Here is a 27,524-nt window from a genome sequence, read left to right as displayed (position 1 = left end):
TTTGACAAAGTATGATCAAAAGATTTGTGGTATCCTGATCACATGATGTTGGTAATAATGACGAATGTAAAGACATAAATTCCCATTCACAAGGGAATACCTTGATCTGTTTCATTTATCAACCATTTTCCATGCTTCTCAAAGCCAGGTATAAATAAATAATTCACACAGGCTACTGCTTATAGGATCACCTGACAACTAAAGTACAGCGTCTTCATTAAATTAACTTTTAAAACCTTTTTAGTTTCATGACCTGAGGTGTTTAATGTCAAAAATAATACCTACAGTTCAATTTACATTCCTGGAATGTCCGTACATTTCACAAATAGCCTATAAAAGCTTATCCAGAGCACTTTTAATTGTTATTTTTAGCATTTACTCTTCTTCCTAATGGTTATTTTTAGGATTTATTCCTCATGACCTTAAACCAACTGTTCCAAGAACATAACCAGCTGTTCTTAGCAAACATTGTTAGGACTAATGTATTTATCCTGAGGTCACAGAGCATGCTCAATTTACACAGGCTACATAAATTATTAAACATTTATCAGAGGGGAATTTTTAGTATCTCAAGGAAATATTTATGACAAAAAAATTACCCAATCAAACAGGAAAAGGGCGCCATTTATTATATCCACTGACCCCTCACACACTGTTTCCATGGTAACCGTGAGATATTTCTGTCCTGTTCGTGTACCCGGTGGATTTAATGCTCACTAGTACACACCAATAATTCATCGACGACAAGCTATAAAAACAGAAAACGCTGGGAACGGATTAATTCTTGATGTTGAATGTGGTCGCCACTTGCTATTGTTTCCCTCAGGCGCGCTATTATGCAACCGCCGCTTTAATCCAGATTAGGATTACGATCAACACTAAAACGTGAGCACTAGAATTGTGTCTCCATTGAGTCACAAGCGGTAAAATAGTGGACTTTTTGATGCTGGGATGCTCGACTGGTCACATGGGCTGAAAGACGCGGCTGTGTTGGATCACTATAGCGGGTGACAGCAGCAAGTCTCCGGCTTTCAACTGAGACCAAAATAGGAGCTCGACATTTTGTAATCCTGCAGCCGACGCCAAATATACAGGAGCCACACATGTCTGATTTGGCAGAGTACAAGGCGCTCTGTTGTGGATAAAACATATTCGGTGAGCTAAGGACAAGCTGAGTCAACTAACTAGATGGTCAGGTACATTTTTGTTTGTATATATTTTTTACACAGGGGCTAACTAGTTGTCTCACAGGCGTTATGCCAGATAGGCTACTGTAACGTAGTGCATAAATGTTTGTTGACATTGTTTTGTTTGGTTGTTTGCAAACAACTAGTTAGTTACACATGAGGTTAGTTATCTTGAAACTTTTGTTTTAATTATTTAAATAAGATCAAATATAAAGGGCAACCTTTCTTACTTTAGTTATTTTAGTGCATCAAGTTAATATAACTAAATGTAATACTAAATTACACCTGAAATAGTATAAAATATACATGTTAAACTAGAAGTACAAGTGACAAATGTGAGAAAATTATGAAAACTTTTAAAAATATTAATGAAACAATTTTTAAAAAGTTTGGTTCTCATAATTTTGTATACTTAATGTGAATTTTGTGCTTACAACTACAATTTATAAGTGTTTTGTACAGTTTTTCGTAATACAAACACAGGGTTATTGTAGTCAGTTAACTTGAAACTTTTATTTGAATGAACTGAATAGGATCAAATATAAAGAGCAACATTTCTCACTTTCAGTATCTTAACTTGATGCACTAAAATAACTAACTTGACACTAAGTTACATCTGAAATAGTATAAAATATACATATTAAATATATATATACATATTAAAATAGAAGTACAAATAAAATAGTGCCCCTTACGTTAACTTTATGTACTAAAATAACTGAAATAGTACATTAAAATATAAATATTAAACTAGTAGTAAAAGCATTGTAGGGTAAAGTTAGTTTTAAAAGTATATTATATATTTGTATTTATATATTATATAGTAATATATTTGTCACTTTAAAAAAGGTCAGTAAATGTGTTACTTGGTTACTTTTTAAGGAAATTAATGTGAAAGTCTGTTATGTTCTTTTTGCATTTTTTTAAAGATCATGATAGATTTAAGATCGTAATCTATCAAGTAAAACATATGTAAAAATAAAAAAAACTTAAAAGAAAATATGAAAACTGAAAAAATATGTAATTAGTCTGATTCTCATCGTTTGTTTCTTAATGAGAAGTTTGAGAGCTGAGGATGAGAGAGAGCTGAGGATTTCATCTAATATTTCTTCATTTGTGTTTCGAAGATTGTTCATTTTTCTCAGGAGATTGAAATGACATGAAGTGGAAAGTGCTACCATTCTACACTCAAAAAAATGATTTTGCTGCTACTACTGAGACCCTTGCATTCAAATTAGATTTCTTTTTTTATTGAGAACATGCTGGAGTCAAACAGTCATCTTCAAATCAGTCTACAAGAGTCTGACTAGTGCAGTGTTGCCCTGTATAATATACAGTTGAAGTCAGAATTATTAGTCACCCTGAATTATTACACCCCCTCCCCAAATATATATATTTTTTACAATTTTTGTTTAACGGAAAGAAAATTGTAAAACATGATAGTTTTAATAACTCATTTCTAATAACTGTTTCTTTTATCTTTGCCATGACGACAGAACATAATATTTTACTAGATATTTTTAAGACACTAGCATTCAGCTTAAAGTGACATTTAAAGGCTTAATTAGGTTAATTGGGTAAGTTAGCATAATTAGGCAAATCATTGTATAGCAGTGGTTTGTTCTGTAGACAATCGATCGAAGAAAACTGCTTAAAAGGGCTAATAATATTGATCTTAAAATGTTTTAAAAAAATTTCTAAACTGCTTTTATTCCAGCCGAAATAAAAAAATATATTATAGGAAATACTGTGAAAGACATAATTAGGAAAATATTTGAAAAATAAATGAAACAAATCACAGGAGGGCTAATAATTTTGACTTCAACTGTGTGTAAAATGATTTTAAACAACACCATTCTTGAGATTTTTGGGGGACAACTTGATTGTTTTATATTCAATCTGCTTAAATTTGTTAAATCAACTTAATCAATTTGTATTGGAACAACCTGAATGAATTGTGTGGAACCCTGCATTATTTACAGTGCAAATCTTTTAATGAAAATTTTAAAACTCCTTTTATTTAGAACGGATGTATTGATATAAAGTTACAGTAATGGGATAAATTTGGATTATTTGGTGTTCACTTTCTCATTTGATAATCCTGTATTGTAATTGATGGCAAAATGTTCATTTTCTTTTAAAGTTAACAACATTTTAAATAGTTGATTCTTATTTTTTTGTGTAAAGTACCACCATTCCACACTCAAAAGAAATAAAGTAATTATGCTGCTTGTTCAAACTACTTATGTAAAGTGATCTTAAACAACGCCGCTCTTGAAATGTTTTGGGGACAACTTCATTGTTTTATGTTCAATCTACTTAAATTTGTTAAATTAACTTGATTTTTGTTGGAACAACCTAAACTAATTGTGTGGACCCTGCAGTTTTTACAGTGCAAATCGTTTAAAGAAAAAAATTAAATTCCTTTTATTAAGAACGGATATTACGTTGATCAATATTTCCATTAATGGGATAAATGTGGATAATTTAGGGTTCACTTTCTCATTTGATAATCCTCTGTTGTAATTAAGGACAAAATGTTCAATTTTTTAGTTATTAAATTCAAATTTGAATATCCCATACAGAGTCATGCACAGTATGATATGCAGTGAAATGCTTACTTATTCTACAATGCTTTTTAATTATATTAGTTATTAACTATTCCTCACTCCCCAAAAAATGGATTTTGCTGCTTGTTCAAACTACTTATGTAATATAAGCTTAAATTCTTGATATTTTTGGGCAACTTAATTGTTTTATGTTCAATCTGCTTACATTTGTTCAAACCCTCAGCAAATGCAGGGTTCCACACAATGCATTCATGTTGTCCCAACACAAATCAATTCAGTTCATTAACAACTCTTTTTATTTAGAACAGATGAATTACGTTGATCAAAATTAATGGGATAAATTTGAATAACTTATAGTACACTCATTTGATAATCCTCCCCCTTTTTCCAGTTGCGATGTCTGGGAAAGCTCAAAGTGGTTACTCCTACGACTTCTACGATGCCTGTCACCCTTCAGAAGTGCTTGAAGCTCTTCACGAGTTCCACAGCAGCGGGCTGTTCACCGACATCACCCTGCAGTCCTCGTCGGGACAGCTCTTCCACTGCCACAAGGCCGTCCTATCAGCGCGCAGCTCCTATTTTAAAGTAATGTTCACCTTAGACATGAGGGAACGCGCGAACGACACCATCAACCTACCTTGCGTAGACGGAGAAATTCTGGGTGCGTTGGTGACCTACGTGTACACAGCCAAAGTCAGCATAACTCAAAGCAACGTTCAGCGTCTTCTGGAGGCCGCAGACCTGCTTCAGTTCAACTCGCTCAAGAAAGCCTGTGAAAACTTCTTGATTCGTCTACTAGATGTTGATAATTGCCTCGGGATGCATTCGTTCGCCGAGCTTCACGTTTGTTCAACACTGGAAAGAGCGGCTTTAAGGATCATCCTGAGTCGTTTTGAAGATGTCACGCTTCAGGATGAATTCCCAGAGACCGATTCCAAAAGCTGATGGCGATTTTATCAACGGAGAACCTTAATGTGTGGAAAGACACAACGTTATTGGATGCGGTAGTGAAATGGGTCGTTTATGACGTAGCTTCTCGAATAGATCACATTCAAGAGCTCCTCAACTGCATTCATATTGATGTAGACGATGTTTATCTGAAAACGGCGTTGGATCTACGCAAACGTTGTTCAGAAAGCAAACTGCGATCTTTAATTCTGACCTCCTTAAAACCGAGTAAAGGTTTTTCAGACTGTTGCAAGAAACTGACATGCAGTTTGTATGTAATTGGTGGATATTATTGGCATCCTCTGTGCGAAGTTCACATGTGGGACCCCGTTTCCAACACGTGGGTTCAGGGAAAAGACATGCCCGATTGTGCAAGGGAGAGCTATAGTGTGGTTCTTCTAGGGGCTGATATTTATGTGACCGGAGGATACAGGACAGAAACTGTAGATGCTTTGGATAATGTGTGGATTTATAATACAGACTCAGATGAATGGACTGAAGGATGTCCGATGATCACAGCTAGGTATTATCACTGCTCTGTGGCGTTACGTGGATGTGTATATGTGATAGGTGGATATACAGCAGGTGCTCCTACTCAAGAAACTGAATTTTATGATCCTTTGAAGAAGACGTGGTTTCCAGTGGCTGAAATGATACAAGGTATGAGAAATTATGTTTATTATCATTCATTCATTCATTTTCCTTCAGCTTATTCCCTTATTCATCAGGGGTCGCCACAGCAGAATGAACCACCAACTATTCTAGCATATGTTTTACGCAGCGGATGCCCTTCCAGCTGCAACCAAGTACTGGGAAACACCCATACACTCTCGCATTCACACACTCATACACTACGGCCAATTTAGTTAATCCAATTCACCTATAGTGCATGACCTATAGTGGAGGAAACCCACGCCAAAATGGGGAGAACATGCAAACTACACACAGAAATGCCGGGACTCGAACCAGCGACCTTCTTGCTGTGAGGCGTCAGTGCTAACCACTGAGACACCGTGCCGCCCCATGTTTATTATTGAGTTACATTATTTTTATTATTTTATTTTTAAATTATGTGAACACAAAAAATATGACGTAGAAAAAATACATGTGATAAACAAAATACAGGTATACAGGAGGTTGTTAAATAAATAAATATTAATAATAATAATGCTAACAACAGTAAAAATAAAAAGGATAAACTAAAGAATAAATTACAGAGATATACTAAAACAAATAATATATATATATATACAAACAAATTTATTTATATATATATAAACAAATTCTACACCAATAAAGAGCAAATTTGTATTATTTTATTTTGAAATTATTTGGACACCGAAATATGACATAGATGATCAGCATATAATATAATGGTGAGCATAAAAAATAAAACAAAAAACAGGAGGTTGTTGAATAAAAATAATAAATAATAATGCCAACAACAACAATAATAATAGTACAAATAAAAAGGTTAAGCTAAAATATAAATCAGAGATATACTAAAACAAACCATATATATATATATATATATATATATATATATATATATATATATATATATATATATATATATATATATATATATATATATATAAACAAATTATACACCAATAAAGAGCTTATTTTTATTATTTTATTTTGAAATTATGTGAACAAAGAAATATGATGTAGATGATCAGCATATAACGGTGAGCATAAAAACTTAACAAAATACAGGAGGTTGTAAATAATAATAATAATAATAATAATAATAATGCAAACAACAACAATAATAGTTCAAATAAAAAAAGATAAACTAAAGAATAAGTGACAATGATATACTAAAACAAATAACAATGATAATGGTGAGCATAAAAAACACAAAATACAGGAATACAGAAGGTTGTTAAATAATAATAATATTAATAATAATAATTCCAACAATAACAATAATAATAGTAAAAATAAAAAGAATAAATGGCAGTAATATACTAAAACAAATAATATATATAAAACATATTCTACACAATAAAGAGCAGTACACCATACATTTATTAAAGGTTAAGGTTATGGGTAACATTGACCCAGCTCAAAAGAAATAATTAAAAGATTAATAATAAACCAATAGACTTAGATATTCAAAGGGCTACTTTATTTTTAATGTAAGTGTGGAAATGGACATTTGTGCACTTAACATGCTTCTAGTTATTTTGAACCGTACTAAACAGCTTGTTTTGCTGCTTGATACAACATACTTGTATATTTTAATCATTATTTTAATGTATTATCTTCGTTATCATGTTTTTTTAATAGTGCAATTAGTTTTACAGTTAAACACACTTTATATTATTTCATGTTATTTTTCTTTAAATGCTAATGAAATCACATAAAACTTTTGGATTGTTTTGCTTAGGGAGTAACCAAATGACCTTTATTTCAAAAGATTATTGAAGATTAATGATTATTGAAGAAAAATACTATTTCAGTTTTTTCTATTTAAGTATTTAAATTGTATAGTTTCTTCCCATTTCTTTGCAATTTTTGTGAAATAGTCTTTCCATTTACTTGAAATATTGTCTTTTTTTAAAGTGAAATCAACTATAGTATTATATAGATTTTGTAGGAATTTCAATAAATACTTAAATATAAAACCATTTATCAAATCTACCAGCTACAATATCAATGACAACATTATAACATTTCATTGCAAGCAAAAAGATACTCTTCCCGAGGCCCTCAGACTATGCAGAGTCACTGATTCGATCCAAGATCAACGACGAGATGATCCCAAGGTTTCCATATCCTGGACCAGGCCGTATCCTGAGCAGCTACTGTGGTGGTCATGGGGGACTGGAGAACATGAGACTGATTCCTGTGACGCTCCAGAGACAGACGAGTCTTCGCTGAGGCCAGCTTCCAGCCCCCGCCACTGAGACTGCAGCTCTGCACAAGACGTTTGGCCAGCGGAGAAATTAAAATGGTCGTGCCCAACTGAGCCTGGTTTCTCTCAAGGTTTTTTTTCTTCACTTTCGCCATTTAGTTTTTTTCCCTCTCCGCTGTCGCCACTGGCTTGCATGTTTCGGGATCTGTAGAGCTGCGCATCGTTGGATTTGCTCTTCAGTATTTGGACTCTCAGTAGTGATTATTAAACCACACTGAACTGAGCTCAACTGAACTGAACTTAAACACTACAAACTGAACTACACTGTTCCTATTTACTATGACCCTTTATGTGAAGCTGCTTTGACACAATCTACATTGTATAAGCGCTATACAAATAAAGGTGAATTGAATTGAATTGAATTAAAAACAGACTAATAGGAATTTTAAATTGCATTTAATTTTACATACAAATATGTGGAAATTAATGTCTTTATTCTACATATACAAAAAATAACACTGTTATTTTAAAATTGAAATAATAGTTCATAATATTAGTTTGTTCTGCATTTCTGATTAAATAATTGGAGCTTCTGTGAGCATCTAAGAAAAATAAACAAAAATTTAGGAAACATTAATGTCTTTAATTTTGATTTTAAAGGTGTGGGAAATGCAACCGCTTGTGTGGTGAATGACAGAGTTTATGTAACCGGAGGGCATTATGGGTACAGAGGAACCTGCACTTATGAGAAGATTCAGACTTACAGGCCAGACATCAATGAGTGGAGCATCACAACAATATGTCCACATCCTGGTGAGGATCTATGATTCATATTATATGAGTTTATTAATTGAGATGTCAAGACTTCAACCACCCACATAGGCAGCATAATATGAAAATGACTCTCATTTGCAACTGTGACTTGGAACGGACCCCATATTTTGTTTTTCATTATCATGTACTAGTTCAATTTAAAGGGGAACTATCATGAAAATCGTACTTTTTACATGTTTAAGTGTCCATAATCGAGTCCCTGCCTAAGCATCTAATGACTCCGCCCTTTTCAGAAAAAGCAGCAGCTCATTTGCATTTAAAGTGACACACAAAAATTGTGCACTTTTGTTTAAACCCAAATAAGAGCACATTTGTGAACTTGTAGTAAATGATCTGTTAGGTATTACAAGCCCAAATTTCACAGACACATTCTGACGACACCAAATATTTATTTTAAATCTTATGGAAAAAAGGCCTTAACATTCTTCATCCTCCTTTTTAAATGTGAAATCTCAATAAATGTCTTTTTTTTTCTCCAGAGTATGGCCTCTGCTCGGTGTCCTTAAACAATAAGCTTTATCTGGTTGGCGGTCAGACCACTATCACAGACTGCTACGACCCCGAGCGAGATGAATGGAGACAGATGTGTGCCATGAAGGAGAGAAGGATGGAGTGCGGATCAGCTGTTATAAACGGGTGCATCTATGTTGCAGGAGGATACTCGTACTCTAAGGGAACATATCTGCAGAGTATAGAGAGGTACGACCCGGAGATAGACTGCTGGGAGATAGTGGGAAACCTCCCGTCCGCTGCACGATCGCACGGATGTGTTTGCGTGTTTGGTGTGTGAAGTCATTACAGTAAATCTGAGGTAAGTTAAAGGGGTAGTTCACCCAAAAACGAAAGATTACTTTGTTGTTCTGTTGAACTCAAAAACACTGATTTATTGAAACTTGTTACCCAATGATCTCCATAGTATTTGTTTTTTTACGGCTGCTGGATTATGGGAAAAATCATAATCACGATTATTTTGGTCATAATTGTAATCAGGATTATTCACAACGATTATCAGTTAAAGTCAAAATTATTCGCCCTCCTGTAAAATTATTATTATTTTTTAAATAATTATTTCCCAAATGATGTTGAACAGAGCAATTTTTCACAGTATTTCCTATAATATTTTTTCTTCTGGAGAAAGTCTTTATTTGTTTTGCTTTGGTTAGGATAAAAGCAGGTTGAAATATTTTGAAACCCATTATAAGATCAATATTATTAGCCCCCTTAAGCAATATATATTTTTGATTGTCTGCAGAAGAAACTACTGTTGTACAATGACTTGCCTAATTACATTAAGCCTTTTAATTGCACTTTAAGCTGAATACTAGTATCATAGCAAAGATAAAACAAATCAGTTATCAGAAATGAGTTATTAAATCTGTTATGTTTAGAAATGGGTTGAAAAAAATCTTTCTGTTAAACAGAAATTGGGGGAAAGGGTCGCTAATTATTCAGGAGGGCTATTAATTCTGACTTCAGCTGTATATATATAGTTATTTTCCCCCCTGTAAATAAGAAAAGGAAAATAAATACAATAGAATAAAAATATGAAACAAACTGTGCTTTAAGCATCTTCACTGTAAGAAAAAAAACTTAAATTATAACTGCAAAAGTCCATCAGTCAAGAGCAGTGAGGGATTTTCTCCTTTTGTTGTTTGATTAATGATAGAAACAGTCGGCAGCAGGAATATTGCGCGCTGTCACTTTAAGAGAAGTGCGGTTTTGATAAATGGTTTCATTTTCACATGTCGTTTGAGTCTCAACTCATATGTTTATTACACAAATGAGGGTTAATATGAATAATCACTGAACACTTTTGACACAAATGTGCATGTATTTGACCATTAAAGTGCTCACGTTAAGAAGCTTTTAGATGTGTGTGCTCTGCTCGTCTCTGAGGGCGCACACACACAACAGCATGCGCTTTCTTTCGCGCTTTTAATGACAATAATGATTCGAATGTACATCAATGATTGATGCGCATCCCGTGCTGCAAACGTTACATCACAGTAGATGCTTTGTCATTTTCATGTGAAACTGAGCTTTGCAGAGCAACAAATGTGTACAACTGGAAAAAGGGCTGTATATGATGCAATAATTGTTTTATCTCGATTAATGTTTTTTCATAATCATTAGAAGCCAAAATCGAAATCAAAACCGAATTTTCGATTAATTGCACACCCCTATTTTCTATAATGGAAGTCAGTGGTTACCAGTGTTGGGGAAAATTACTTTTGAAAGTAATGCATTACAATATTGAGTTACTCCCCCGAAAAGTAACTAGTTGCGTTATTAGTTACCTTTTATGGAAAGTAATGTGTTACGTTACTTTTTCTGAACTGCCTAAGGTTTGATCTCTTTAAAAATAGAGGAGCTCTACATTTAACACACTGTACATAACATACACCTTCATTTACCTTTAAAAAAATCGAATCATAAAAAAACTATTTGAACAATGTTACTTTCTGAGAACTTCCTGACGCTATAAGGGAATTACCAACCTACATCACACGGGTTCAACCGCAATTAGCGGTTGCAAAAAGAACTGGTTGCAATAGCAAACGTGGTGTTGTGCGGTAGGATGCCAAATTCAATAGAAAACTTGAATTTGATTATTTTGCTTGTTTTAAGGAAAAACTCAATTTTCATATTATTTTTTAAAACAATATTTTTTGCTTGTCTAGAAAATGTGTCTTGATTTAAGAATTTTTTAGATATTTGGACTAGACAAGACAAGACAAATATCCAAGTAAGAAAAGCATTTTTTTGCAGTGTATACAGGCAAAACAAAATGTATGCCCTTGTATTCTCACCATAATTTGACTTGCGTTGCTTGTATGAAGCAAAATTGAAGTTCCGGATGGCATTTGAATCATCTGGAGAACATAATCGATCAGGGTTTTTTTAATAACCAGTGGAGCGTTCTAAAATAATACACATTTTTAGTTCATTTATTTGAAAATTTCAGACTTTTGCTTTCTGTTATACAGAGTGGAAAATAAGTATTGAACACGTCACTTTGTTAGGAAACATATTTCTAAAGGTGCTGTAGACTTGAAAATTTCACTGGATGTTGATGGCAACCAAAGAAATCCATATATACAAAGAAAAGAAAACTAATTAGTTTACAAATGAAGTTATGTGTATTAAAGTGAAATGACACAGGGAAGTATTGAACACATGAAGAAAGGGAGGTGTAGAAAGGCAGTGAAAGCCCAGACAGCAGCTGAAATCTCTCAGTAGTTCTTCAGCAACCCTCTGCCGTTCCTCATTGTAAACTATTATTTGCTGCTTCAGTCCAACATCTACATTAGCAGGATGATGAAGATGGAACCAGGGTGGACATTTCAGCAAGACAATGATCCAAAACACAGCCAAGGAAACTCAAATGCTTTCAGAGAAAGAAAATCAAGCTGTAGAATGGCCCAGCCAATCACCTGACTTGAATCCAATAGAAAATACAAGATAAAGATCAGATTTGATAGACAAGACCCACAGAAGCATCAAGATTTTTACACTCTGTTGAAGTCTGAAAAACTCACACCTGAGAAATGCATGTGACCTCATTCTCCATATGAGAAGCGTCTTTAAGCTGTCATCACTAAAAATGCCTTTTATATCAAGTATTAAATACCTCAGATTTTTTTTGTTTTGATGTTTGTATTGTTTGGGTTTTTACCTAAATCTGGTTCAATTCCATGTCAACAGCTCCTTTAGAAATATCATTCACAGGAAAAAACATGACATGTTCAAGACTTATTTCCCCCGCTGTATATATTAATATATATTTAGTGGGAAGTGAAGGCACTGACAGTGTGTTAGAAGCAGTTTGTCTGTTATCTGTGCCTGAAGATAAAGGGCTGCACTGTTTCCAAATATACACTGAACACCACTTCACTTTCAGCACAGTGACTTGCAGACAAAAAGCAGAACTATATTGTTATTTCAGATGAAGAGTTGTATTTATTTCTTATAGTATTATTACATTGATTTGAATGATTTTGTATTTGTAATACAACGGTAAAAATATGTGTGTTGGTAGTTTATTGTTTTACCTACTGTGATGTTGTTCAACTTTGTACACTACACTGCCAAAATGTGAAAAGCACAAATCTAAATAATGTTCCAACAGTGTGTTTGTAAATCCTACAGCAAATATTGGTATTCAACTGCCGAAAAATATACAATATGTTCATTTGGGAAAATTTATTTTTAAAACACTGAAAAAATTGTAATAAAATTTTGCAAAGCAAACACAATCTTCTCATTTGCCCCCAAAAACTTTACGTTGGAGTGAAGCGAATGAAGTCCACTTGAATATCAACCTAAGTATACATATAAAAGATCAATTATTTAGATTTTAATACTGTGAAGAACATCATGTCTAAAATGAAACTGAACCAGTCTGTGGATGAAAAAACGGACTTACCGACTTCTTTTTGTGGAACTTATACGATGCCGGCAAGTCGTATCTAAGCTCTGGAAGGGAAAACACACATTTATAACATGTCATAATGCTTTATAGTCTAGAAGGAAATGAATAAGAATATATTACACTATCATACATTAATTATGTCATAATGCTTTACAGCTATAAGGAAATGAATAAGAATATATTACACTATCATACATTAATTATGTCATAATGCTTTACAGCTATAAGGAAATGAATAAGAATATATTACACTATCATACATTAATTATGTCATAATGCTTTACAGCTATAAGGAAATGAATAAGAATATATTACACTATCATACATTAATTATGTCATAATGCTTTACAGCTATAAGGAAATTAATAAGAATATATTACAAATTAGTGACATCATAATGCTTTACAATCTAGAAGTAAACTAATAAGAATATATCACGCATTTATATTTACATTTAGTCATTTAGCAGACGCTTGTCTACAATTGAGGAGGCATTCAGCGATTAAACAAGAAGAGGCAATACACATAAGAAGTGCTAGTTATATAAAGTAACTTGTTTGTGCTGAGAGAATTTAGACCTAGAGTAAAGGCTGATTTATATTTCTGCGTCAAGCAAGCGTGTATGGTCACTAGGCATGGGACGATAACAGTTTTCGAGGTATACCGCGGTTTGGAAAAAACAGTCAAAATTTTCTGCAATACCGTTCCTAAGGTATGTGTACAATTTATTTACACATTTTTTTTTGTTTTGTTTTTTAGGACAACAGTATCTTCAGCAGAAAAGATATCTAAAGAGGCCGTTTTAAATTGTAAACAAATCTGTTTTTGAAACAAATGAAGACAGCAGTAGTCTAGAATTCATTTAGCCTGACATGTTTACTGCTCCAAAATATTTGAAATGTTTCTCAAAAGAAAATATTTTGTGTTCAAAAGGAAAAAAAGTTTTTGTTTTTACCCAGAGATTTAAAAAGAACTTATTTTAGAGCAGTAATCATAATACCATGAAACTGTGATATTTATATCCAAGGTTATCATACCGTCAGAATCTTATATCAGCCCATGCCTAATGGTTGGCGATGCTGACGTGCACCTTTCAAAAAATGCAACTACACATTGCAACGATGCATAGCGCAAGCTCTGTGATTGGTCAACTTGGTAGCGCTGAGTGTGGATGGGACCGAGAGCGGCGCAAACCCGTTGGAGTGAGTGTTTGCAAGTGTCGAGTCCTGCGAAGTTGTCTTATGATTAAAGTTGTTAAACGTCTGCCGGTTCCGACCTCAAAATGAGCGAGTTTGAGCCACTTGTACATTAAGGTAGTGTTCAGAAAAAAAACAAAACACCAGTGAAGAAACTCGACACAGAGGAACATAAAATCCTACTGCCAGCTAGTGTTTCAGAAGTGCCATTACAGAGCAACACAAACAGCACGCAGAAGTATAAATGCACGATTACGAGCAAGGCAGGCGCTGCGGGTCACGACAATCACTCGATGCAGAAGTATAAAACAGGCTTAAGTGCTTTTTTTAATTCTGGTTTTATTTTTAGACAGAGGGAGAGAGAGGAAGTGTTTCAACAAGTGGTCTTGGTTTTATTCACCGGCGTTAAGGTGAATTGATAATGCTTTACAGCAATGGTCCTCAACCACCAGGCTGTGGACCTGTACCAGTTCGTGGATCAATTGTAACTGGGCCGCACAAAAAATCATAAATTATTTCTGCTTTATCATCTGAGTCTGAACAATCTTTTATTTTGAAAAGGGACCGTATTCTCTCTCTTACATCTCGGTCACTTGATTGCCCAAATTTAACCCACAAGCAGCAAAATGAGTCAGAAACAGACGTCTTTGGAAAGCGTCTTTGAGAAGTGGAAAAGGCCCAGTGAAGGACCCGCACACTGCCATGGAATGGATCCACAATCCATTTGTCAACAAATCAGCTGAATCCAGCATGTCTGTGCAAGAAGATCAACTACTTAACAATCACAAATAACGTTCTCATATCGCGTCTTTTCTAGAGTTCGCGCAAGTTCATTATTTCCAATGGAGGTGCTGGGCTTGTGCGGCTTGCTAAATCAGTTTTGAAGCGCTTGAGCCTTCAAGACTCACAGCTGAATGAATGTTGGGAGCCCACCGCGAGTCACGTGACAAGAACTGACTGATCAGCTTTAGCTTGTATGGAATATAAACATTTCGGTAGACTAATTATCTCAGACAAACACAGAGCACCCAAACACTGCAGTGCTTTGTAATTTCCCCCATAAACAAAACGTGTATCAGAACTGCAGCAATGTTTTGTCAGCTTCTCATCCTCTGAGAAAATGGTTGATGGCCAGCTGGCAACCTACAAACCACCGCCCAACCCCCTGGTCCATTGTAAAATTGTCAAGCGTTGACCGGTCTGTGGTGATAAAAAGGTTGGGGACCACTGCTTTACAGTCTAGATGAAAATTAATAAGAATCTATTACACATTTATTGCATGTCATAATGCTTTTAGTCTAGAAGGAAATGAATAAGACCCAATTCTGCTGTTGTGAAGTTTGGGGTTGGTAATATTTTTAATATTTTTTTATCCTAACATCATTAAAGTTGCATATACAAACATGCAGAGATTTTTCAGCATCATTATTCTAGTCTTTCAGGAATCAATTGATACCACTGATCCATAATAAATAATTATTTCAAATACATTTTTTAAGGTTTTCATTCATTCATTTTCCTTCGACTTAGTCCTTTTATTCATCAGGGGTCGCCACATCAGAATGAACCGCCAACTTATCCAGCATATGTTTTAGGCAGCGGATGCCCTACCAGCTGCAATCAATACTGGGAAACACCCATACACATTCATTCACACACATACACTACGGCCAATTTAGTTTATTCAGTTCACCTATAGCGCATTTGTTTGCACTGTGGGGGAAACCGGAGCACCCAGAGGAAACCCACGCCAACACGGGGAGAACATGCAAACTCCACACAGAAATGCCAACTGGACCAGCTGGGACTCGAACCAGCGACCTTCTTGCTGTGAGGCGCTTGTGCTAACCACTGAGCCACCGTGCCACCCTTAAGGTTTTCACAACAATGTAATATGCAGCTCAACTGTTGACTGTCAGCATAGACATTTTTTTCTTGAGCGGTTGATAATATTAATGAAAGAAAATATTATCAATGCTGAAAACAGTCGAGCTGCATAATATTAAATTATTGTGAAAAAAACCTTTTAAAACAATTAGGATTTCATAACAAATTAAGTTCTAAACAAATATTTATTTAAAATCTTTTATACTTTGATCCAATTAATTCATGATTGATAAATAAAAGTAGCACATAACTCTTTCGACACTCACACTTTTAAACAGTAATGCATTTATTGATGCAAAGAATTTTTACCTGCTATGACTTCCATTTTCACTTTCCAGTCCTTTGCTTTCTTCTGAATGTGCTGCAGGAAAATGCAAGTCTTCATATTTTTATATTTGAACAGTTGAAGGTGTTAAGCTTTTACATAATGTGGCAACTTACATCTCGTGTTGAGGTCTTGTGAAGGGAATACACTGCTGTGGTTGCCATGGAAATCGCTGTCTGCAGGAACTGCATGTCAATACCTTAAGTTAAAGTAATGATTATATCATTACTATATATATTTATTTTCAATCTATAGTTTTGAAGTTGACAAAAATTAAATATCAGCAAATAAAAAGGGAACCCACCTAGAAAACCTGTTCAGTAACAGTAAGTATCAACATAAGCTCATTCTGAAAACGTAGCCCTATATACATTTCTGGAGATCGCGAATTTTGTAACCAGAGGAAAGTATGGCTGCATTTCATCTTTAAAATGAACAACACGGGGCGGTATGACGCCGTTCTTTTTCACGCTTACCAGCCGACTGCTTAAATCCATAAAGACAGCTTTCCCGCTTTTACTAGTTTGTCCAGTTAGCTCGCCATGTACGTCGGTAGACTTGAGACGCAGAGAGGAGATGACCACGACGACGGGGTTTGAGTCCGGTGAAGAACGGTTCCAGAAAGCGGGTAAGACAAAAACAGAAGCCAAAAAATTCAATAAATGAGTAAATAACAGGGTGAGAATGTGGTAAAATGTGGTCAAAATCAGGTAAGGGCTTTTCTTTTTTCTGAACTACTTTTTAAATTTGTCCGTTGGGTTTAGGGAAGGGTTGGGCGGGTCAATCGGTGCTTTTTAAAATACTATTGGCTGGGTTTAGGGAAGGAGGAGGGTGGGTCAGTCGATCGGTCAGTCAGTCAGTCGACAGCGGCCTCTGGTGGATTTACGGAGAACAGCAAATTTGAGATCTGAAAAAGCGCACACAGCGGCCTCTGGTGGATTCACGAAAACAACTGCAAAAAACATAGCTCCTGGGACGTATTTGGCGCTCTCCAGAAATGTATATAGAGGTACGTTTTCAGAATGAGCCCGAGTTGGTAAGTATTTTGCAAATATAAACATCAAATTAAAAATAGCTCTTACCCTGGTTGTGTTTTGTGCCGAACGGCGGATTCATGATGACCGTGTCAAACTTCTTAGCATAAGAAGATCCAATCGAGCACACGTCGCACTGGACCACATCGATGTTTGGCAGTTCAAACTCTTCAACATTTCCTCTGAATATGTCCAAGGCATCTTCATCGATGTCAAATCCAACACACAAGCTAGTGAGGACAGAAAATAGTTATGCAGATTCATATTGTTTTTAAATTGGTGTAATTTTAGACCATGGAAGTACTTAACCCATTCAATCCCATATTTTTTCCTCGCAATTTGAGAATACTGTATGCGTTAACTCTTTAGGCCTCCCTAACACAAACGTCATGCCTCCTTTGATATTATGTTGGTTGAATTTACTTTTATACTGTAAACACTGCTGGTAAACAGCATAGTCTGAATAGCATTCATTCATTTTCCTTCGGCTTAGTCTCTTTTTCAGAGGTCGCTATTCCAGCATATGTTTTACACAGCGGATGCCCTTCCAGCCGCAACCCAGTATTGGGAAACACCCATAAACACTCATTCACCCACACTCGTACACTACGGCCAATTTAGTTTATTCAATTCACCTATACCGCATGTCTTTGGACTGTGGAGGAAACCGGAGCTCCTGGAGGAACTCCACGCCAACACAGGGAGAACATGCGAACTCCACACAGAAATGCCGGGACTTGAACCAGTGACTTTCTTGCTGTGAGGCAACAGTGCAACCCACTGAGCCACCATGTCGCCCCAGTCTTAATAGCATTGTACTTTAATTATTTAAATTTCAACCTCATATCTTTTAGATGTGTAAAAAGGAAAACTCATCTGGTCATCTGACCATGAAACATTTTAATCAAAACAATATATATAGTATTAGCCCCCCTTTGAATTTTTTTTTTCTTTTTTTAAATATTTCCCAAATGATGTTTAACAGAGCAAGGAAATTTTCACAGTATGTCTGATAATATTTTTTCTTCTGGAGAAAGTCTTATTTCGGCTAGAATACAAGTAGTTTTTAATTTTTTAAACACCATTTTAGGAAAAAATTATTTGCCCCTTTAAGCTAAATATATATTTTTTCGATAGTCTACAGAACAAACCATCATTAAACAATGACTTGCCTAATTACCCTAACCTGCCTAGTTACCCTAATTAACCTAGTTAAGCATTTAAATGTCACTTTAAGCTGTATAGAAGTGTCTTGAAAAATATCTAGTCAAATATTATTTGCTATCATCATGACAAAGATAAAATAAATCAGTTATTAGAAATGAGTTATCAAAGCTTTTATGTTTAGAAATGTGTTAAAAAAATCTCAGACTGTCTAATAAATCAGGGGGGCTAATAATTCTGACTTCAACTGTATATATATATATATATATATATATATATATATATATATATATATATAATTTTTTAATATAATTTCTTGTCCATAGATGACATCAACACATTTAGAGCTTTCAGATATGACTAATGGGTAATTAATCTTACCCAGCATCAAGGACTGCAGCTCCTATAGACAGAACTCCACATCCACAGCCCAGATCTGCCACCAGTTTATTCTGTATGTCATCAAATGTGTTGTGGATGGTGTACAACATACAGCCTACAGTCAGAAAAACAAACACAAAAGACAACTCAATAGTATCCAACACTCAGTGCTGGGTAAGTTTCTTCTTTAATTACTAATTACTATTGTATTTAAATTACTTTATCTGAAAAGTAACTTAATTACTCTAAGTAGTTTAATTACTTGACTTAACACTACATAAAATCTCTATATACCTCAACTATTAATTCTTTACATTAGAGTCAAACAGGATCTTTTAAGCTACATTTACACTGCAGACAAACATGGCTCGAGTCAGATTTTTTTGCCCATATGCGAGTCAGATCTGTTTTCGTCATGACAGTGTGAACAGCCCAAAGCGCTTGGATTCTGATCTTTTCAATTCCGATTTGTGCCACTTTCATATGTGGTATCAAATCCGACTTTTACATACTTTTTAATCGACACACGTCATTATTCTATACTGGTTTGTGAATAGCACAGGGCAAATACCTTACCCCAAAAATTGAAAGTTGTTTTGACAACTGGCCCTAGTTAACCAAACATTAACTACAGTATTGACATGTAACCAAAAAAGGACTGTTTGTTAAAAATACCACCATGATAAAATTGCATATAATATATAAATATACATTAACAAAACCAAATTATTTTGTTGTTAAGGACAAAATCCTTCAATATGCCCGTGGGCAACATTTCAGTTTTACTTTTGATGAGTTTTGACTGGAGCCTATGTTGTTTATAACAAATTAAAATGAATTAACAGTAGGCTAGGCTATCAAACTCAGCAAACAATATAAATTTCAACACCAGACGTGAGCCCAGCAATTCCCCATTAACCCTTGATGAGTTCACTACACACCGGTGGTCAGAGAGACACGCAACGAACTTGTATTTGAGGTTTTGAAACATGTATTTAAGGTTTCAAACACTGAAATGCACATTAGTAGTAGCAAAACAACAATTTACAGTTCATAAAAAAAAGAACTGTGAAAACGTCAATAATCATATTAAACATAATCTGATAACTTGTTTTATTCACTTCGTATACATTGTGTGCTTAATTTTGTGCTGTGAGAAGTTATACTTTTGCGCATGCGAGTCACTTTAGTTATACTTTTGCGCATGCGAGTCACTTTAGTTATACTTTTGCGCATGCGAGTCACTTTAGTTATACTTTTGCGCATGCGAGTCACTTTAGTTACACTTTTGCGCATGCGAGTCACTTTAGTTACACTTTTGCGCATGCGAGTCACTTTTTAGTTACACTTTTGCGCATGCGAGTCACTTTAGTTATACTTTTGCGCATGCGAGTCACTTTAGTTATACTTTTGCGCATGCGAGTCACTTTAGTTATACTTTTGCGCATGCGAGTCACTTTAGTTACACTTTTGCGCATGCGAGTCACTTTTCAGTTACACTTTTGCGCATGCGAGTCACTTTTCAGTTACACTTTTGCGCATGCGAGTCACTTTAGTTATACTTTTGCGCATGCGAGTCACTTTAGTTATACTTTTGCGCATGCGAGTCACTTTAGTTACACTTTTGCGCATGCGAGTCACTTTTTAGTTACACTTTTGCGCATGCGAGTCACTTTTTAGTTATACTTTTGCGCATGCGAGTCACTTTAGTTATACTTTTGCGCATGCGAGTCACTTTAGTTACACTTTTGCGCATGCGAGTCACTTTTTAGTTACACTTTTGCGCATGCGAGTCACTTTAGTTATACTTTTGCGCATGCGAGTCACTTTAGTTACACTTTTGCGCATGCGAGTCACTTTTTAGTTACACTTTTGCGCATGCGAGTCACTTTAGTTATACTTTTGCGCATGCGAGTCACTTTAGTTATACTTTTGCGCATGCGAGTCACTTTTTAGTTACACTTTTGCGCATGCGAGTCACTTTTCAGTTACACTTTTGCGCATGCGAGTCACTTTTTAGTTATACTTTTGCGCATGCGAGTCACTTTTCAGTTACACTTTTGCGCATGCGAGTCACTTTTAGTTACACTTTTGCGCATGCGAGTCACTTTAGTTATACTTTTGCGCATGCGAGTCACTTTAGTTACACTTTTGCGCATGCGAGTCACTTTAGTTATACTTTTGCGCATGCGAGTCACTTTTTAGTTACACTTTTGCGCATGCGAGTCACTTTTTAGTTATACTTTTGCGCATGCGAGTCACTTTAGTTATACTTTTGCGCATGCGAGTCACTTTAGTTACACTTTTTGCGCATGCGAGTCACTTTTTAGTTACACTTTTGCGCATGCGAGTCACTTTAGTTATACTTTTGCGCATGCGAGTCACTTTAGTTACACTTTTGCGCATGCGAGTCACTTTTTAGTTACACTTTTGCGCATGCGAGTCACTTTAGTTATACTTTTGCGCATGCGAGTCACTTTAGTTATACTTTTGCGCATGCGAGTCACTTTAGTTACACTTTTGCGCATGCGAGTCACTTTTTAGTTACACTTTTGCGCATGCGAGTCACTTTAGTTATACTTTTGCGCATGCGAGTCACTTTAGTTACACTTTTGCGCATGCGAGTCACTTTTTAGTTACACTTTTGCGCATGCGAGTCACTTTAGTTATACTTTTGCGCATGCGAGTCACTTTAGTTATACTTTTGCGCATGCGAGTCACTTTAGTTATACTTTTGCGCATGCGAGTCACTTTTTAGTTACACTTTTGCGCATGCGAGTCACTTTTCAGTTATACTTTTGCGCATGCGAGTCACTTTTCAGTTACACTTTTGCGCATGCGAGTCACTTTTTAGTTATACTTTTGCGCATGCGAGTCACTTTTCAGTTACACTTTTGCGCATGCGAGTCACTTTTTAGTTACACTTTTGCGCATGCGAGTCACTTTAGTTATACTTTTGCGCATGCGAGTCACTTTAGTTACACTTTTGCGCATGCGAGTCACTTTAGTTATACTTTTGCGCATGCGAGTCACTTTAGTTATACTTTTGCGCATGCGAGTCACTTTAGTTATACTTTTGCGCATGCGAGTCACTTTAGTTATACTTTTGCGCATGCGAGTCACTTTAGTTATACTTTTGCGCATGCGAGTCACTTTAGTTACACTTTTGCGCATGCGAGTCACTTTTTAGTTACACTTTTGCGCATGCGAGTAACTTTTTAGTTACACTTTTGCGCATGCGAGTCACTTTAGTTATACTTTTGCGCATGCGAGTCACTTTTTAGTTATACTTTTGCGCATGCGAGTCACTTTAGTTATACTTTTGCGCATGCGAGTCACTTTAGTTACACTTTTGCGCATGCGAGTCACTTTTTAGTTATACTTTTGCGCATGCAAGTCACTTTTTAGGACCATGAACATTTACATTAAAAATCTGATATTCGCCACATTTATAACAACAATGTGAAGAGCTATCCAAAAAATCAGATCTGAGAAAAAAATCAGATTTGAGCACCAAGCCTTGCAGAGTGAACGTAGCCTTAGTTTTATATAAAAAGCGTATTAAGCATTACACGCATCAAAACTAATGACACCATATTCATACATACATTGACAAATGTCTTAGTATGTCTTTCTTTTCTTTTTCATTCTTTTATAACCCGTTTTAACACATTTTAATAACTTTTATTATTTGTTTTTATTTTCTTATACTTTTTTATTCTTGTTTATGTAAAGCACTTTCAATTGCCACTGTGTATGAAATGTGCTATATAAATAAACTTGCCCTAATTTTTTAAGCATGTGCAATTGTTGGACAAATCTATAAGTCTTTAGTTGAAAAATCATGGTATTATGCAAACTATAAAAATGACACATATATACTATATGTAAATATATACAAACAATCTCTGAATGTCTACTCTATATTTTCATGATAGTATTTCTCACTCAGTTTGGTTTCTTAAGCATGTTTAGTCATCTTGACCTTCTTTAGTTTAGCAAAATGTATATGTATAACAAAAACTAAAAATGAAATTCAATTGATTTAAACAGAACTGTTACATTTATTTACAGTATTTAAAGCAATTACATTATAAGTAACTAATTAAATGACCTAAAAATGAACAGTATTACCTCACTTTAGTTTTTACTAAAAAAGTAATTTAATTAGATGCTTTGTATCTCATTACACAAAACACTTCTGTTGACACTGACTACACTTTCATTAAATATGCAGTAAAGCACACTCAAGGCCATCTGTCCTAGACAACAAACAGGTATATTTAATATTAATAACTTGTCTATTCATAACTTGTCTAAGCAGAGTTGAAAAAGGCTAATACAGATTAAATGTAATGACATACTATTATGAGCTCAAAGCAAAAACTTCTGGCACAGTCCCTTTGTTGTTTACCACACTACTTCTGAAATCACATGTAATGTTGAAAGCAACATTAGCACTTCTTTTTAAAAAAACTTTTTTATTTTGTTTATTTTTTACAATACAGAACAATAATTTAACAAGACAAAAACTAAACAAAACAAACATGCAGACATATAATTACTTACACATATGCACATACATAATTACATATGTGTGTGTGTGTGTTTATATATATATATATATATAAACACAGACACACACACACACACACACACATACATACATATACACATAAATTTGCGAGTAGAAAGAGTAAAAACTAAAAACACGAAAAAGAAAAAAGCTAAACGCATAAGATTGCTATATCTCTTCCAATTACATTTTACTTAAATGGGGATGTCTTTATCTTCCCTATAAATCAGCCATTTTTCCCAACCCTTCCTGAAAATATCAGTTTTCATCCTCCATATAAATGTCAGTTTTTCCATTACATAAATTTCTTCAGTTATCTCAAACTACTGCTTATGTTTCAACGTTGAGTCTTTAAACCAGTTCCCTGTTATAGTCTGTTTGCATGTCACAATAAGAATCTCACACAAATATTGGTCACCCCTGGGGACAGTGTCTTTAATAAATCACAAAAACAAAAATAGAGCAGTCCTAGGAACCCTATATGCAAACACCTTAGAAATAACATTCTGCACATCATCCCAAAACTGTTGAATTTTCCCACAGCTCCAGAAGATATGGGTATGATCTGCTTCTGCCTGCCCACACTGTCTCCAGCACATTTGTTGTCTGGCGGTCTGTTTGCTTTTAATCTTGGGTGTCATAAAGAAACGGATAAGGCATTTCCAGGAAAATTCCCTCCAAACTTGTGGACAAGTGGTAGTTTGGTGTATTTCCCACATGTCATACTAGTCCTATTCTTAAATTTTAGTCTTTAATTCTTTATCCTATTTTACTTTTACATATATTGTGGACGGGGACACATGACCTATCAACACCACATAAACAGAGGAGATTAATTATTAATTTAGTTATCGTGTAGTTATAGGTATTCATCATCATTTTAGTGAGTGATGAGATATTGTTTATTCTGATTTTCCCTTTTATATTATAATAATCTGTTAGCTGTAGATATCTTTAAAATAAATCTTGATTGGTAAGCCCAAGCTTATCCCTTAAATTTTGAAAACTTTCCATTTCTCCTTCTTTAACATTAGCACTATTTAATTGACTGTGAACAATGTTGTACTTTGATAGTAATTGACAGCTAATAGGATTTCACTATTTAGAATTTGCAAAGAATATTTCTGAGAAATTATAATATTAAGGAGAAAGTCCAAATGTGTGAATATAAGACAAACCTAACCCCAAACTGGAATTTTTCAAGGTCTATTCCATCTATTTACAATTGAGGTAAAGTTGAATTTATATTCACACATTCAGACTTTCTCCGATCGTATTAGCAGCCAATGACTGTACACAGTAATCCAATCTAAAGACATACTATTCCATAGACTGCTTATTATTGTGGTTAGTCTATATTTTAGCTCCGTTTTACGTCTTCCCTGCTAGTCAACTGGCAGTTAAGTCGAAGGCAGTCACCAGACGGTGCCTGTTAGCTCCAATCATTATAGGATAAATATATTTTAAAAGCTTTATTGGCTTCTAAATGACCATGTGAAGGACTTTGTGTGAAAAGAAAACAACAAAAATGCTAAATATAGAGTTTGTAAAACTATCAAGCTAATCTAAACGGGAGAGGAAGCACTCCAGCTACGCAAAAAGGAGGTACCTCAGGCATTTTCTTTCGTCAAACCTGAGGTAAGTGATCCTCAGATGATCCTCAGTAAGTGATGATTTTTGTTCTCGTTGTGGCTATCGATGTCATGCAAAATGATATTCAAGCTTAAACTATTTTAATATTATGCAAAGCACAAAAGCAGCCTGCTTTTTCCACTTCATTAGATGTCATGGAAATCCAGCTTTTTAGTCAGGGAGAAGTCGTTGGATTTAATCGTTTGCTTAAAGTCATGTAAATGCGGGAATGCAAATAAAAACACCTCACAAAACAGACAAATGCCTAGATTCACAAACACAGATCTGATATCAGTTAAAATGATTGAGGTAACGTTAAAGTTAGTTGGTTTTATACTCGCAGTGTTCATCCTTTCTCCCTAATAGTATAGTTTCAGAAAAGTGCTCTACTAATTATAAATAGGGAAATCTTATTAGCAACCAGTGACAACATGGTTTCCAATCAGTTAAATAGTGCTAATGTGGTTTCGAAGTCATGCTTATATGCAATTTCAGACCTAATATTCAAAGTACCGTGGTAAACAATATAGGGACCGTGTCACTCTTCACAAAAAACGAACGTGCGAGTATAATACCGACTTTATCTCAATTTACATGTCACAAATCTCTAAAAATAACCATTTATAACGCTTACCTGCGATGTGAGGGCTGGTGGGATACTGCTCCAGGAGTATTTTGGGCTCCTCAAATCCATCCACTTGCTGAAGGCAACTCTCCAGCTCTTTCAGCTTCATTTCTACACAAACGATCAATATTGAGGTAAAGTTGGTATTATATTCACACATTCAGACTTTCTCCTTAATAATATAATTTCAGAAGAGTATTATTTGCAAACTCTAAATAGGGAAATCGTATTAGCAGCATTATTCACAGTCAAATAAACAGTGCTAATGTTGTTATGAAGTCATACTTATAAGCGACTTCATACCGAATATTCAAATTAGCGTGGTAAACAATATAAGGAGCGTTAAAATGAACGAATGTGCGAATATAAAACCAACTTTACCTCAATATGATCAATTAATCCTGCTCATATCAAGCTGAGTTTGTGTATTTCACACTATAGTAAATCGAATCATGACTGTTTCTGAGCTGAAATGTTATTGTTACAGATGTGTTACGGGGGTCTTCCGATGCCTTCTGTTGTTATTTTAGTGGATATTTTACATTAGATCGAATATAAAGTGCACTAGCTTGTGTGTTTTGCTCTTCTTCTGCGTTTGCGAGATTGTTTTTTGCTTCAGAGCACGTTCATGCCATCTGCTGGCTGATTATTATCATGCAGCGCCTACATGTACATTCATTCATTTATTTTCCTTCAGCTTAGAGAACTTCATTTTTTTTTTACAGTTCTACTCACATTTTAGGCTTTGGAAAGATATGTTTGCATTTTAAACTACTACTTGGAAAAATGAGATGAAAATAATTGCTTTGGAAGTATGATATGCTTACTAAAAATACATTTATTTGGTTTTAAATGTAGTAAAAACTATTATTTTGATTCGTTCTCAAGGCTAAAGTTTGTCTTAACTTGGAAACCTGTTTGAAAACAACTATTTTTGCATTTTAACCTCTGGTCATTCATTCGCTTTCGACTTTGTCTGTTTATTTATCAGGGTTCACCATATGGGAATGAACCGCCAACTTATCCAGCATATGTTTTACATAGCGGATGCCCTTCCAACTGCAACCCAGTACTGGGAAATATCCATACACACTCATACACTATGGCCAATTTAGCTTATTCAATGCATGTCTTTCGACTGTGGAGAAATCGGAGCACCCAGAGGAAACCCATACCAACACCAACATATTTTGGGGGGGCCAAAATATATTTTAAATATGTGCTAAATATAGGTTGAAACTATAACACTCATATATTTTTTTGAATCGATATGTAATTTCTATATAGTTTTATATCCACTCACTGAAATAAAGGTACGAGAGCTGTCACTGGGGTGGTACCTTTTCAAAAGGTACAAATTTATACCTAAAAGGTCCATATTAATACCTCAAGATTACATATTAGTACGTACATATTAGTACGTAAAAAAATTTAAGATTTCCTTTTAAAATTTGTAGGTACTAATATATACTTTTGAGGTACCAATATGAACCCTTTAAGCACAAATGTGTACCTTTTAAAAAGGTACCACCCCAGTGACAGCTCTCGTACCTTTATTTCTGAGAGTGTACCATCATATACCCTAACATATTGCCGAGTCAATAATCCACTAAGAATAAATGCTTTAAGTGTTTGATGTTAAGCCTTTAAATTTGTCCAGACCTACCCGCTCAACTGGTTTTGTTGTCCAGAATCACATATTTTTTGAATGTAATCAAGCCTTTTTTACATTATGAATATTTTTGCACTTTTTAATTTCTTTTTTCAATTCAAATGCTGAATTTGGATGCTATTACTACAAAATAAACAAATCTACAATGTACATACACTCACCTGCCACTTTATTAGGTACACCTGTCCAACTGCTCGT

The 27,524-nt window shown here is 34.8% G+C and overlaps 2 protein-coding genes across 2 annotated transcripts; one reads left to right on the top strand and one right to left on the bottom strand.

Moving 5' to 3' along the window:
* Positions 1–731: 731 nt before the first annotated feature.
* Positions 732–11,564, top strand: klhl23 (kelch-like family member 23). Its single transcript, XM_056465921.1, is given in 5 exon segments — positions 732–1,191; positions 4,149–4,682; positions 4,685–5,365; positions 8,229–8,381; positions 8,882–11,564. Coding segments are annotated over 4 exon segments (1,674 nt in total). The 5' UTR covers positions 732–1,191; positions 4,149–4,153; the 3' UTR covers positions 9,193–11,564.
* A 1,022-nt stretch (positions 11,565–12,586) lies between these two features.
* On the bottom strand, positions 12,587–26,252 carry mettl5 (methyltransferase 5, N6-adenosine). Its single transcript, XM_056465922.1, has 8 exons — positions 26,036–26,252; positions 25,664–25,765; positions 18,822–18,936; positions 17,325–17,506; positions 16,359–16,441; positions 16,227–16,278; positions 12,829–12,878; positions 12,587–12,724 (listed from the first exon to the last, which is right to left on the bottom strand). Exons 2-8 carry the CDS (start codon positions 25,761–25,763, stop codon positions 12,683–12,685), a joined length of 624 nt encoding a protein of 207 aa, XP_056321897.1. The 5' UTR covers positions 25,764–25,765; positions 26,036–26,252; the 3' UTR covers positions 12,587–12,682.
* Positions 26,253–27,524: the final 1,272 nt, after the last annotated feature.

This window comes from Danio aesculapii, chromosome 9 (assembly GCF_903798145.1).
Source record: "Danio aesculapii chromosome 9, fDanAes4.1, whole genome shotgun sequence".
In the NCBI taxonomy this organism is placed as follows: Eukaryota; Metazoa; Chordata; class Actinopteri; order Cypriniformes; family Danionidae; genus Danio; species Danio aesculapii.
This window is presented reverse-complemented; position numbering and strand designations above follow the sequence as displayed.